At 42.7% G+C, this 13,821-nt stretch overlaps 1 protein-coding gene across 1 annotated transcript; it reads left to right on the top strand.

Annotated features, from left to right (window-relative positions):
• Positions 1 to 1,675, top strand: sna (snail). The gene has a single exon (XM_017076976.4). The coding sequence runs from the start codon at positions 149 to 151 to the stop codon at positions 1,331 to 1,333; it is 1,185 nt and encodes a 394-aa protein (XP_016932465.2). The 5' UTR covers positions 1 to 148; the 3' UTR covers positions 1,334 to 1,675.
• The last annotated feature ends 12,146 nt before the right edge of the window (positions 1,676 to 13,821 follow it).

The raw sequence follows: 13,821 nt of genomic DNA, 5'->3' as shown, positions 1-13,821 counted from the left end.
CCTCAGCTCTCGTTGAGAACGCAACCACCGCTCTATAACTCGAAATCGAACTCTACAAACTCGAACCATATAACTCGCATCGCCGATCTTTAAGTCGATCTCTAATCGCAACCGGAAACTAAAACTTAATCGCATACTAAAATCCAAAATGGCCGCCAACTACAAGAGCTGCCCGCTGAAGAAGCGCCCCATTGTCTTCGTGGAGGAGCGTCTGCCGCAAACGGAGGCCTTGGCCCTGACCAAGGACTCGCAGTTTGCCCAGGACCAGCCACAGGATCTGTCTTTGAAAAGGGGACGCGAGGAGGAGTCGCAGGATTACCAACAGCCCGAGCCGAAACGCGACTATGTGCTGAATCTCTCCAAGACACCGGAAAGGATCTCCAGCCTAAACTCCAACTCCTGCCTGCTGTCGCCACCAGCGGAGGACCAGGATTACCAGCCAACCAATATCCATATGCGTGGACTCACAGCTGGAACTACTGGTTATACCACCGCCACAACCTCGGTTAATCCCTTCCAGTCCGCCTTTGTGATGGCCGCCGGATGCAACCCCATCTCTGCATTGTGGAGCAGCTACCAGCCCCATCTGGCTGCCTATCCCTCGCCTGCCAGTTCGATGGCCTCACCCCAGTCGGTGTACAGCTACCAGCAGATGACACCACCCTCCAGCCCGGGATCCGATCTGGAAACTGGATCCGAGCCAGAGGATCTGTCCGTGAGGAATGATATCCCGCTGCCGGCTCTGTTCCACCTCTTCGATGAGGCGAAGTCCAGCAGCAGCAGCGGAGCCAGTGTGAGCAGCTCCTCGGGATACTCCTCTTACTCCGCTCCCTCCATGAGTGGCTCCTCCTCGTCCGGCAGTGTGACCGCCAATCATGCCAAGAACTACCGCTTCAAGTGCGACGAGTGCCAGAAGATGTACTCCACCTCGATGGGTCTGTCCAAGCACCGTCAGTTCCACTGCCCCGCAGCCGAGTGCAACCAGGAGAAGAAGACGCACTCCTGCGAGGAGTGTGGCAAGCTGTACACTACCATCGGAGCCCTGAAGATGCACATCCGCACCCATACGCTGCCCTGCAAGTGCCCTATCTGCGGCAAGGCCTTCTCGCGACCCTGGCTGCTCCAGGGACACATCCGCACCCACACCGGCGAGAAGCCCTTCCAGTGCCCCGACTGCCCACGATCCTTTGCCGACCGCTCGAACCTGCGAGCCCATCAGCAGACCCACGTGGACGTCAAGAAGTACGCCTGCCAGGTGTGCCACAAGTCCTTCTCGAGGATGTCGCTCCTGAACAAGCACTCCAGCTCCAACTGTACCATCACCATTGCGTAGGATTCTCTGGGACTCGGGAGAATCCTTCAGCAGTACCAAAAAACTCACATTCCGCTGGCGAAGACCAAACAAACAGACAATAACTTAGCTTAGGTTGTAAGAAGTCGATTCGGTTTTGGTGCTACTATTATTATATTTATTTCAGTTCTAGTATTCCTAGGTCTTAAGTTCATGTACATTGCTTCATTGTCACACGCAGCATTTGACCAAATCTACTCATTTAATTATTATCCTAATTTATGTATTCTCATTACTTTTAAGCAAACTGTTGTTAAGATTATTCCTAGTTTTAAGAGAATGAATATTTTTATAAAAATAAAATATAGAAAATACTAAAAGAAACTTAAATGGTACTTATTATTTTACAAGTTTTTAGGAATTGGTTTTATAGAAAAGATCTCAGAGCTTGAAATGGAGCTCCTATTCTTTAAAGCTAACAAAGAGGAAATAGTCTTTAGAAAATTCAGTAAAAGAACAGCCATATATATAAAGACCAATTTATAGATTACTTTATTAGAAAACAACAACTTTTATATACATATTTCTGTTCATTTCATAGTTTCTGTGTATCTTTTTATACACAATAATTAACAGGAAACCAAACATCCGCATCTTGGGGACTGCCGCTGCTCATATTTTGTGACAATTTCCGTCAACCCTCTCGAAAATCCGAAATCACAACAATAGCAATATCGAATTCTCGGAGAAAACACCTTTGGCATGTGCAAACAGGGAACCGATTTGTCATACACTTTCCATTTCGGGGACTTCCTTTCAACCCGCCCCCAATAATCATATTCTGGGTATATCAATCCATATCAGTCGGCGTTTTGCACCTTTCGGCAATGCAAATATTTAATTAGCTGACACCACCGACGCTCCACGTTTCCTTTCTGCAATCCTTTGCCAGCATATTTGCCGAACGGATCTCGGCGCATGCGTCCCGAGTCCCAAAGGGATAGCATGTGATACCAAAGGAAAGGACACCAGAGGACCCAGGAGTGCAGGTGATAAACGTAGCGACGGCTGCTTATCGAGTCCTGATTGACATGGCAGACGGTAGTTCAGGTCCTGATTGGATTGGATTACCAGTGAAGCATGCCCGAACCGAAAACTGAACCCGTCGAGGTTTATCTGAATCTGACTATTTGATTAGAGCCCTGCGGTGATAAGACTTTATGTTGGACAGGTATGAAGCATACCTATAAATTCCAGATATGGCTGGAAACTTCAGCTTAGGCACGTAGTGATAATCAAGTTAAAGTACACTTTACGAAATCCACTCAAAAAGATATTTATTAATTAGACTTTGGTTAAGAAATGGTTGCATGAAAATGAAACTAATTTTGTAGGTATGGTTTTAAAATTCGACAACTAAATACTTACATTCTTAAACATTGTCCATGTCGTTATGTAGATTAGATAATAATATTATCATAATATAGTTAAATTACCTTTTTGAATTTTAAGAAAGAGAGGAAATTCATTATTTTGGAGTTAGGAGTTCAGTTGGGATAAATATATTTTAGTTAATTAACATTAGAAAGATTTGATTAAATGACATCTTTTAAGATCTTCAAATATTTAGAAGTTATTTATTGATAACGAAACAAAGTATTTCTTGCATAGTTCAGAACAAACGTTGTCCAAACCATTTTATTATTAATCGGAATCCCTTAAAATGTGTGACTGCAATGTGGGACACACCATTAGCGACAGTTTGCTGCAACAGCAACACCTTTCGGCCATAAATAAGACGGCCCACAAAAACGTATTCCCAGAAGGAACCCAACCAGACAAAGGCCAATCATTGCAGTTCCTCGGTAATCAGAGCGCGTCTCTTGTGCAATTGCAAAAAAATGCAGTACAGATGGAATTGGTCACATCAGCTGGAAGGAAGGGAAACACCTTGCGGAGAAGACAAAGCCGAAGACCGAGTCCAAGGATCGTTGTACCTGTCGCCCGATTGTCTGCCCGAGATTTCTTCACCCAGTGACCTACTGGGACATCGACTCCTGTGATGTCTGCCGCCCTTTGTTGCTGCGGCATCCTTTTTTTGCCATTGTCCTGCGGCTAATCACTGCCTAAAGGGAAGCCAGCCAAATCGTAGACCACAAAAGTCAGCCGCTCTTTGCGCTTGGCTGAATGCAAATCGATCCCAGATTTCGGATCCCCGATCCCAGAGCCACCTGAGATCGGGGACTTACTCCCCATTAGTCCGGCAACGCGATAACAAATTGCAATTGACAAAGCAAACGAGATGCGATCGATGGAAGCCACATATCGGAGACTCCAATGTGGATGCGATTCCGATTTCGATTCCATGGCCCATTCCATGCCATACAAATCGATGGCGGGCCGAGATACAAGTTGCGGCATTTGTAATTGCCAAGAAATCCGGGGGGCAGAAGAGGATCAGGAGGAGCTGAAGGAGCAGGAGGAGCAGGAGGTGGAGCTGGAAGAGCTGGCCTGGCAATCAGCGAGCGGCGCATGTCACAGAGCGCTAACAAAAACTAGAAAAAGTTAATTTAGTTTTCGAAGCCGAAGAGTGAGTACCCTATCCGGAAAATATAATTTATAATTCTGTATCGTAGTTGTACTTTTCTGAAATTAAATTCTATACAAATTAAGTCAATACGGATACAAAATAATCTACACCCAAAACCCAATTTTAAATACTCAAAGTTAATGATAATTTTAAAAATTAATTTTTCTACATCCCATAAAACATTTTCCAGCAAGCAACTTGTTTTTAAATTTTAGAAAATATTTCTATTATTCAGAAAGTTTACTTAATCAACAAAGTTGATAATTTTTCTTTACTTATTAAAAAAATCGACAAAGTCGACCCAAGATTTTGGTCTAGTAAGAAAGAGTCGAGCCATCTATCTAGTAGAGCGTATGAGATCGAACAAAATGTTTATGTTCTGTTTAAAAAAATACTGTATAATAATTTGAATGGGTTTTATAGCTTATATAGGCTATGTTCAGCTCTATGGATTTTTGAGGTTCTAGGCTGTAATGTAAACTTCTGCGTGAAATCGAAATACCTCCAGTAAGAGTATCCAAAAAAATAAAAAGAAATGCCAGCGAGAAGGCAAGACAAAAAGCTCATGCAAAACAAACATTAGGAAATGCAATCCGAGCTCAGGCATCCAGCATCCAGCACCCAACATTCAGCAGCCAGCAGCCACTTAGGCAGTCAGTCAGTGGAAAAGCCGGCAGTGGAGGAGCCTCAGTCGAGGAGTCGCCAGGTCGAGGAGTATGGAGCATTGCTGTGGAGCAGGAATCGTGGACCAAGTCGTCGTTTAGGACGTCTGAGATTACGAGCGATTACGTTTTACTCCAAATTTGTATGCTGCCAGAGTTGTAATTGAAAAAGCATCAACATTAATCTTGGTACTCGCACACATATCGCCAGCCGAGTCGGCTAGCGATTTTCGATTTCGATTGGGAATCGGATTTCGTAAGCGGCCGGGAGATGCCAGATAAGCGGGTGTAAGTGTGGGTAAGTCTGATCCGAAAAAAACATATTGCTTAATCGCTGCGCTGATGTGGAGCACTAGATATGATCGGCAGATCTCCATCCTCCAGCCAGCCCCTCTCTCTGGAGTCCCCGAAACCCAACTCCGACAAGTGAGCGATGTGCGATCGCATGGCATAAATCAAATCCCGGAGAGAAATTGCGCCGCCGGCTGACAGCCCAGCCACGACAACTGTCCATCGCATCGCAGTGGATCCATCCAGCCATCCAGTCATCCAGTCATCCCGCCATCCAGCGGAGCTCAACTTTATGCTTTATGCCAGGCCACATGCAAATGATCGTGCCCAGCATTCGACACCGGCCTGCGGATCGCGGATGGCAACCTGTCAGCGATCAGCGACCTTAACTGTAAAGCCAGTCGCAGACCGCATAGGTTCTATTCCGCACACTGAAAGAATTAGGGGGACTTACATTACCCATCATTGAGATATGACACACTTACCCATTGGAACCCATTATAAAATCAAAGTAATTATAAGCTTTAAAGCACAACGAGAATAAAAATGACAGTTTCGGTTCTAGAATAACAATGTTTTATTCAAGACTAAAAAATTGTAGAACTACTACAATTTTGACTAAGATTTTAAGGGCCTCCAAAGATAATTTAAGGATCTCTATTTAAGAAAAGTAATCATGTTACACAATATATTTACGTAATTAATTTTTTTATGTTAAGAATGAACATTATTTTAGGTTGTAGAAAAAATACCTGAAATATGTTATTATATATCTTAAAAGTCTCTCGAGGCGATTTATAGACTTAACAAAAATAATTAAAAGAATTTTGAACAATATTTCTACAATATAATGATAGATTTTTTCCGATTTGTCTATGTAAAGTATTTTCTAAATTTGGTTAGTTTCTTTCCTTTAAAACGGTTTTTTATTATAATGTAAAATACTTTGTTACTGGTTCTTTATTTCCTTCGTTATTATCTAAAAATTCAAATTTCCAATCTATTTCTCCCAGTGCATTCTTGAGTTACATGACCGACGAAACCTGGCGTTAGTAGTCGCTAAGTGCAGTCAAGAGACTGCGGACTGAAGACTCCTGTGGCCATCAACTTGATGATGAGGCAGGCAGATCACCCAGCCCCCTGATCTCCCCCAGCTCACCCAGATCTCCCATAACCCCGGCTCCATCACCATCTCTTAACCCCCTCGTGGGCTTCGTGCCTGGACTGCTGTAGATCGGCGAGCGTTGATAAATGTTGTTACTTGTCGTTGGATGTTTGTAGTCTTCTGAGTTGTCGACAAGCCCGATCGATGGGTGGTTATAGTTGACATGTCGCTCTGTGTTTGCCAGGCCCATCATCCCGAGATCGGAATTGGGATTAGGGATCGAGGGCCCAGCGCCACGATTGCCTTCTCCCAGTGACATGTTCGCCGAACGGTTAATTGTGGTTATGATTTTGTCTTGTCGCCGCTTAATTAGCCGCCTTATATGCCGCACTAAAATTACCTTCACTTCCTGCTCGACATCTGCGATCATCGGTGGCTCATCTGCAATTTGAATTTCCCAAGAGCCACGATCCAGGTATAAATATTGCATAAAGTACAGTCAGAAGGGGTAGAAAGTAGCACTCCCCCCTCTTTCTCTCATTCCTGTCATATCCGATTCGCTAATTTGCAGGCAAATCGATTCCATCCCACTCCGAACTGATCCGATCCGATCCAGAGATTCCATCACTCCGCCCGGCGATTGCATCTACTTGACACACATCGCACGCAAATCGATGCGGTAGCATTTACAAATATACCATATATATGGGGAATACCACCAGGTCCACCCGCAATAGCCCCTCGGAAATTTACAAAAGATGCGACTCTCGGTGTCCAAAAATAGCCAGCCCCCTTCTTCGAGGGTTTCAAGCCGATGCTCCACAGCCTAGGCCGAAAAAATGATTTATGTATGCGACTTTCCTCAGCTTCATTCAGCTGGGCCTACTTTTTATTAGAAACAGTCCATATGACCCTTAAAAATCGAAAAAAGTCAGTATTTCACAAGAGAGTTCATTGCCCACTGCGTGTGGTAAAATTATGGAATTTTTAAACGAAAAAAAGGGATAGAAATATAATAAAGCGGGCTAGGTAAAATATTTGTAAAATACATTATTATTGATATAGTAAAACCTAGTCCCCAGAAAGAGGAAAAATCTTTAAAAATATATATACATTTGCTGGTGATTTTTGAAGTCGTCGGACTCACGTGACGGGCTTTTGAGCACATGTGATGATGAATAGCTAGCAGGAAATGCAAATGGAGCAATAGAATGACGTACTATCTGCTGAAATATGTATGAAGAGAAAGACTTTCTTCCGTTTCCGCCATTGAGAGAATTCTGAAGTGGATTTAACGAGCCGGCGATACGATGATACAGAAGTGTTAGCAACACTTCATAAACTAACAGATTGTAAACGCCGGGCAATTAACTTTATCTCTGGGCGAGACGCACAACTGTCAGTTGGAACCGTCTGCTTATCGAGGGCCTCCGTTTACCTGTTCTGATTTGAACGCTGAAAGTGAAACCGTAAATTCCATTCCCGAGGGTCCAATGCCCATCGTCTTTCCTCCTTTTGGCCATCAAATCAGACATCAGGTGGCAGGACTTCTTTCATTCAGTGGCCGTCTGCCGCAGTAGATATCAGCGTTGTTAACTTGGCTATTTTATGGATAAATTGGGGTTTTTTAAATGCCAAAATAGCTAATAAAAAAAATTAATTTATTTAAGACTGCGAAATATGAAATACACTGAACTATAAAATAATATCTATATTTAACAATTTTTGTTATGATGCTGGAACCATTTACAGTCAAGATAGTATAATCATTTATGTTTAAATTTTAAAAAAATGCGTTGATCAAAGAAAATTTTACCCTTTGAATTATATATTTCAATGGTAGATATTATCCCGTTTGATTATAAAAAACTTTAGATAAGTTTAGCTATTTTTATTGCTACTATTCACCACTAATTTCAACCCATAATAGGCACAGGCAGTCCGCTGATCACATTTTGGTCAGCACGTAATTAATTCCAGCACTGCCCAAAATAGATACATCTTCGGGAGGCCCGAGCACCATATGGCTGGCTGGCTGGCTGTCCGCCCCGCAAACAATGTCGATAGGGCTCACCGCTCACCGCTCCCGACCGACCCGCTTTATATCGTATAGTTAGTGGCAATTAACACGACACGCTCAAGTCCTTCGTGTGCCGTTCGTGTGCTGCGCCGGGCTCAGTCACTTTTCATCAATTTCTCGGGGCCCGAACCCACAACAGTTGGCCAAATGCCCATGCCCCTTTTCGGCCAAAGGGTCAGCGGTCGGCCAGCCAGCAGTTTTCCCTAATGAATTCATTCGCTTCACTTTCTGGCCATAATCGGGGGTTCATTATCCTGTGCGCTACACTTCTGATGTTCTGAGTTCTGACGTTCGGATGTTCTGATGTTTCGATGTGCAGTTGCAACCCCCATGATCGAGTTTCTGGAAATGGTAAAAGGATTGAGCATTCTTCGAAATTTATTGGGTGTGTCCGGCATATTATTCCTTGTTTGGTCCTCGTGCGGCCGCATATTTCAGAACATTCTGATGGTGTTTTGATAAGCGGTTAGACTCTGAATCCGACCGCGATTAATCAAAAGGGGGAGTCTAATAATTAAAATGAAAATGAAGGGGTTTTCATATTTTTCATTTAGATATGAAAGTTTAATTAATTGGTACTGAAACATATGTTTCGTTAGTAAAAAATACTTTTATTACCTTCTAAACATAAAATGCTATGACCAAATGATTATAATTTAAAGATATATATAAGAAAATATGGTAATATTTCCAGCCGCCATTAAACCATACTATTACTAGCTCACCCAGCAATATCATATTCTATATTAATAATATAAAAATCCCAGTCTTAATTGCCAGCATAATTTATTATAGGTTAACAATTTTTTAGACCACATAAAACCAGAAATTAAGAGCACTTCATGCTCACCATTTACATATGAAAAGCTTAATTAATTAGCACTCGTTTGTTTAGCCCTGGCAATTTGCATGAACCTGCAGGCAGAACCATTGCTAAACGGAACCAACTGCCGTAAATCAGCTCGAATCGAAGTTATATAGCCACCCACATGAGTCGGCCGACAACTGGCGCCAGTCTTCTGTCTTCTGTTCCGACTCGGATTCGCGTGCTGTTCTTAGCATTTCCAAGACCCGGCGCATTTTCAATTAAAATTCAAATTGATGCAAACAAGTGGCCAAGCCCAGAACCGAGACCCCAATCCCCAGATTCAGCTCCAAGTCCAAGTCCAAGCCTCCTCGCGCATTAGCAAATTGAAATTGAAAATGCTCCAGTGCTCCAATGTTCCAGTGCTCCAATGCTCCAATGCACCAACGCCCCCGAGCTCGAAGCTCTGGGGTCCACCAACTGATTTCTTTATTTCAGCAAGTTTGCATAAAAATTATGAGAATGCAGTGCAGTTTTTTGTTACCAAACCAAGAGAGACGTCGAATCTGTCAGAGATGGCGTCGCTGGTGACGCCCGATAGTATCGCCACTCGAATGGAGTTCCCACTGCCATTGCCCCCGGGCTATCGAGTTCTCCGGTGGGTGTTTTCCCTATAGAGTGCCCCATATAGTTCAATGCCAGAGTTTCGTTATCACTGTCAATAATCAGGCGGTGGATTAATTGTCATGTGCGAAAAGTGAATGAAACTGGCGCCAAGGAAAACATAACCTATGTATATAGTTCCAGAAAATCATTTATTATATGGGATTGGCAAGCAATGATTTTTAAGACCGAGAATAAAAGATATATCTTTATTTAAGAGTTTTTTCAGTTTCTTTTTCTAAGTTTTATATATTTTACAAAATTAAATTTATCAGCCTTTAAAGTTCAAGACCCGCACTTTCCTACTACTGCCTAAAGTTCATTTAACTGTTGTTTTCCTACCCATCCACCTTACGTACCTCCCCCGGAGGCCTTCTCCTTTTCGACTCCCACATGCACTTTCGATTGCCGGATGGGCAGCGCCATTGGAACCACACCCAGTTCACCAACTCAACCACCTTACCGCATTACGTATGAACTCCATTTCGTGCTATGGAGTTGACCACCCTCTGGAGCTTGGGAGTTGGCATTTCCTAGTCGCGCGGTCGGTCAAAAGCCTTCCTGGAATTAAGTTACAGCAAGTGCGATTCCCACTCCCCCTTTGCACTCCCCCTATCCAACGGTCAACCCCCTTTCTGGGGGACAGGGATGTCGAACAGCGGCCATGTGGCAACTGGCCGACCATAATGCAACATGACATGCGCCGCATGTGCAGCAACACAGCCACAGAGTCTCGGGCCGAGTTGCAAATATGAGTTCATTATTTAAACGTTGACCAAAAAACAAATTGACAAGTAAATGCGGCACATGGTCGGCTCGTTTTGGACTTTTCTTTGGCCATACACAAAGATAAAAATTAATACTTTTCAGAGAAAATGGAATGTTATGTGTTACTGTTTAAAAAAGGTAAAGAAGTTAGTATTCTTAAAGTCAACGAAATCAAAGTAAATTTTTGAGTAATCTGCAAGGTAAACGGTCACTGAAATTCGAAGGTTTATGTGAGAGGCAAGGTCACACTGTCATTTTTGAATCCAAGTTTTATCCGTTTCATAGATCCCACCCATGTTGTTGTTTTTTCCAGTGCAGCCTATCTTGGGTTGGGTTCAGTGGAGTTCGCTGCAGTGGGTTCCTAGGTGGGTTTTACTCCTTCTGCTCCAATAGATGTGGATGATGTTGCGCACATGCGACGCTCTGCTTATTGTTGTTGCTGCACACAGATCAGCGTCATCAACGCGTACACATTCTGCTCATAAACGACTTTGGCCGCTCGCTGGCATCGGACTTCAAAGAAAACTCGCAGGAGGCCGACGAGCGCCACGCACTGCGCCAACTTTGGTGGTGCTGGCTTGATCTTTGCCCGGACCGCACCACACTGCACCACTCTGCACCACACTGGATCACAACGCACCGGACTGGACCGGACCTGATCGAAATGGGGTTGGGGCTGGGGATGGGGCGGAACGGAAAGCACTTCCCACTTGTTGGACCCAAGACACTCAAAAAAAATATGGAAAGAATTTAATATCTGAAAATATGTTATTATTATTAAACATTCATAAGAATTATATTTTTGAGAATATTTTTTACAAATTTGATCTACCAACATATAGGTTATAAGATAATTAGCTTTATCGGAGAAAGAGCACTATGCTTAACAATTGTTGAAACCTTGACAACGCTTAATAGTTAGCACAGAATGTGGGTTCTATAAGGACTAAAGACCATCTGGTATTCAGAATTTTTTCCTCAAACCTACAAATTTCTCCCAGTGCCTTTCCTTTCGAAGTTCGCGTCTCCTCGAGTCGCCTGCAACGTCATAGGCCCGACTTGTTAACGCTTTTGGCCTACACAGTGTTAGCTTGCGCCTCAAGAGATGGTCCTTAAGGGGTGGCCAGGGGAGAAGGATCGGAGCCTCGCCCGCTGCGAGTTTGTTGTCGTTGTCGTTGTTAATGATGCCTTATAATGCCAGAGCGCCTGATTTGCCACAATTTATTATGAAAAATCGTAATAATCTCGGCGATTTTCTGAACCCACAAGACGCATTTGTCTTTGGCGGCGCTTATCTTCCGCCGGCTGCGACTCCTCGGACTTTTGGCCATCCGTCAGCGTCGTCGATAGCTGGTTAATGCTCTTGGCTTAGACGATGGCTTTGGCTGTGGCTATGGCTATGGGCTTTGGGTCTTGGCCCGGCTTGTGGTAACATGAGACCCGGCCCCAGTCAGTCAAGTTGCTCCTCCTCCGCTGAGCGTGTCATATTGGCGTTTCCTTTTCGCGGGCGACGCCCACGTCTCCTCCGAAATCGTTTCCAAATTGATTTTTGCCGTCAAATTTGCACAGCTTGCCGTGGAGTTCTTCCAAATGGCAGGTCCCCCACGGCAGAGATGCTAATTATATATAGATTACAACAAAGTATCGAAGGAAATTTCTACTAAAGGAATTTTACGTTTGAATTCTGGATTTCTATTATTCAAACAGGCTAGAAAATATAAAGCATTTTGTAATATCTTAGTTTGTTATATGATCAAAAATTGTAAGATTGTTAATTAAATATCAAATTGCAATGTCTTACACGTGTTGGTTTAATATTAAAAATACTGACTTATAACATTCATTTAAGAAATATAGTTCTATAAGATAAGGTGTTCCTTTGTTAAATAAGATACATTTAATTTAAATATTTTATTTATCACTGATGTAATATCAGTCATTCTCATCACTTACAAAAATATATTAAATTCGGCTATAAAATAGCTAAGCAATCATCTCCTTAGTTCACTTCCTTTCAGGGACGGGGGAAAATCGCCAGAAAGGGGTCTGATAAAGAACGACCTCCTATTGGCTTTCGCCCACGCCCCTGATCGCCCAGGCCGCGCTGGTTGTCATCGCAAAATGTTACTAATAGTCGGAAATTACAAGCCAATAATCGTTTGTTTGAGCAGCTCTCCAGCTGTCTCGCTCTTGCGCCGTCTTCCCTCTCTTTCTGAGTAGGTGTCTCGTGTGCGTCGGGACATTCTTTTGATAAATGATCTCGGGCCAAGTCAAAGCCAATTGGAGCCCGTTAACTCTTGGCCAGGGATCATATTTTATGCTTAAGTTGGCATATAACTAATCAAATTCAAATGCGAGCCGAACAGGAACTGCAGACATGAGAAAGAGAAACCTAATGGGAAATATTTGCAGGTATCAGGAAAAGTAAAATATTCATTTTCACTTAGTACCATTTATTTCCCAACGTCTTAGGGATTTTTATAGGTGATTTAAGGATTTTTATTTTCGGTTACTGGTTACTGGTATGTTGCCCCGAAAACGATATGAATACCTCATTTAGTAATCAAAAAATAAAAAATTCTCTGTACTTATTCAGTAATTAAATTTAAAAATTTCATAAAAATTAGATAAGATAAAAGAGATACGATTTTCAATTAACAAAGATTCCCTGCCATTACACTCAGATCGACTATCAGCGACAAGTTAATCGATTCGAGACAAATTGAAATGCACAACTCTTAGGGAAAAACACGCGCAACGGCAGATAAAAACTTTGACCAATTGATAACTGGCTGTGGCAGCCACGGGAAAATAGAAAAATGTTTATCTGCTAAATGCAACAAAGGTGTTTGCACATGTCCAAGCAAATAAAAGCCGGGCGCCGGCTTCTCAGATAGTGGCCACCATTTTAGCCACATAGTCACAGTCATAGGAACGTGCGACGCCGGCCAGCAGGATAATGCAAATAAATTCACTGGCCAACCGTTGGGCAAACAAATTGCCCAGAGACGGCGAAGGAGAAGCAGACCCAGACTCGCACAGTCTACAGTCCCAGTCCAAATCCCAATACCATTCACATTGGACCGGCCTGGCCACATGCAAAATCAAGATAAACGCTTTAATTGAGATTAAATTCATAATTACGATCGCACGGGCGACACTTTTATGGTGTTCTTTAATTAAAGTTTCTGCCGTGTGCCGTTGCAGTTGCCTTTTTTATATTTTTCTTAGCCTTTTTGCCGCTGCCGAGTCGCGGACAAGAAATTTGAAACGCGCTTAGACGACGACCAGAAACTCGCCCTGCAGCCACAGATCCGTCCAGCTCAGCTCCGATCAGCCACACTTATAAAAACTACTATCTTCTACAAATCTATATGGGAATAAAAAAAAAAAAATAATTTTCAAAATTTAAGTATTTATTTATGTTTAATCATTTTAGAACTTTTTTCATACCATATTTATATTTTATAGTTCTTCAATTTAGAAAAAATTTTTTCATTTCCAAATCGTATATTAATAAAATGATCGATCTCGACAAGTTCTTTTGTTCTTTAATAAAGTTTAAT

The sequence above is a fragment of the Drosophila suzukii genome, chromosome 2L (genome assembly GCF_043229965.1).
Source record: "Drosophila suzukii chromosome 2L, CBGP_Dsuzu_IsoJpt1.0, whole genome shotgun sequence".
Classification (NCBI taxonomy): Eukaryota; Metazoa; Arthropoda; class Insecta; order Diptera; family Drosophilidae; genus Drosophila; species Drosophila suzukii.
This window is presented reverse-complemented; position numbering and strand designations above follow the sequence as displayed.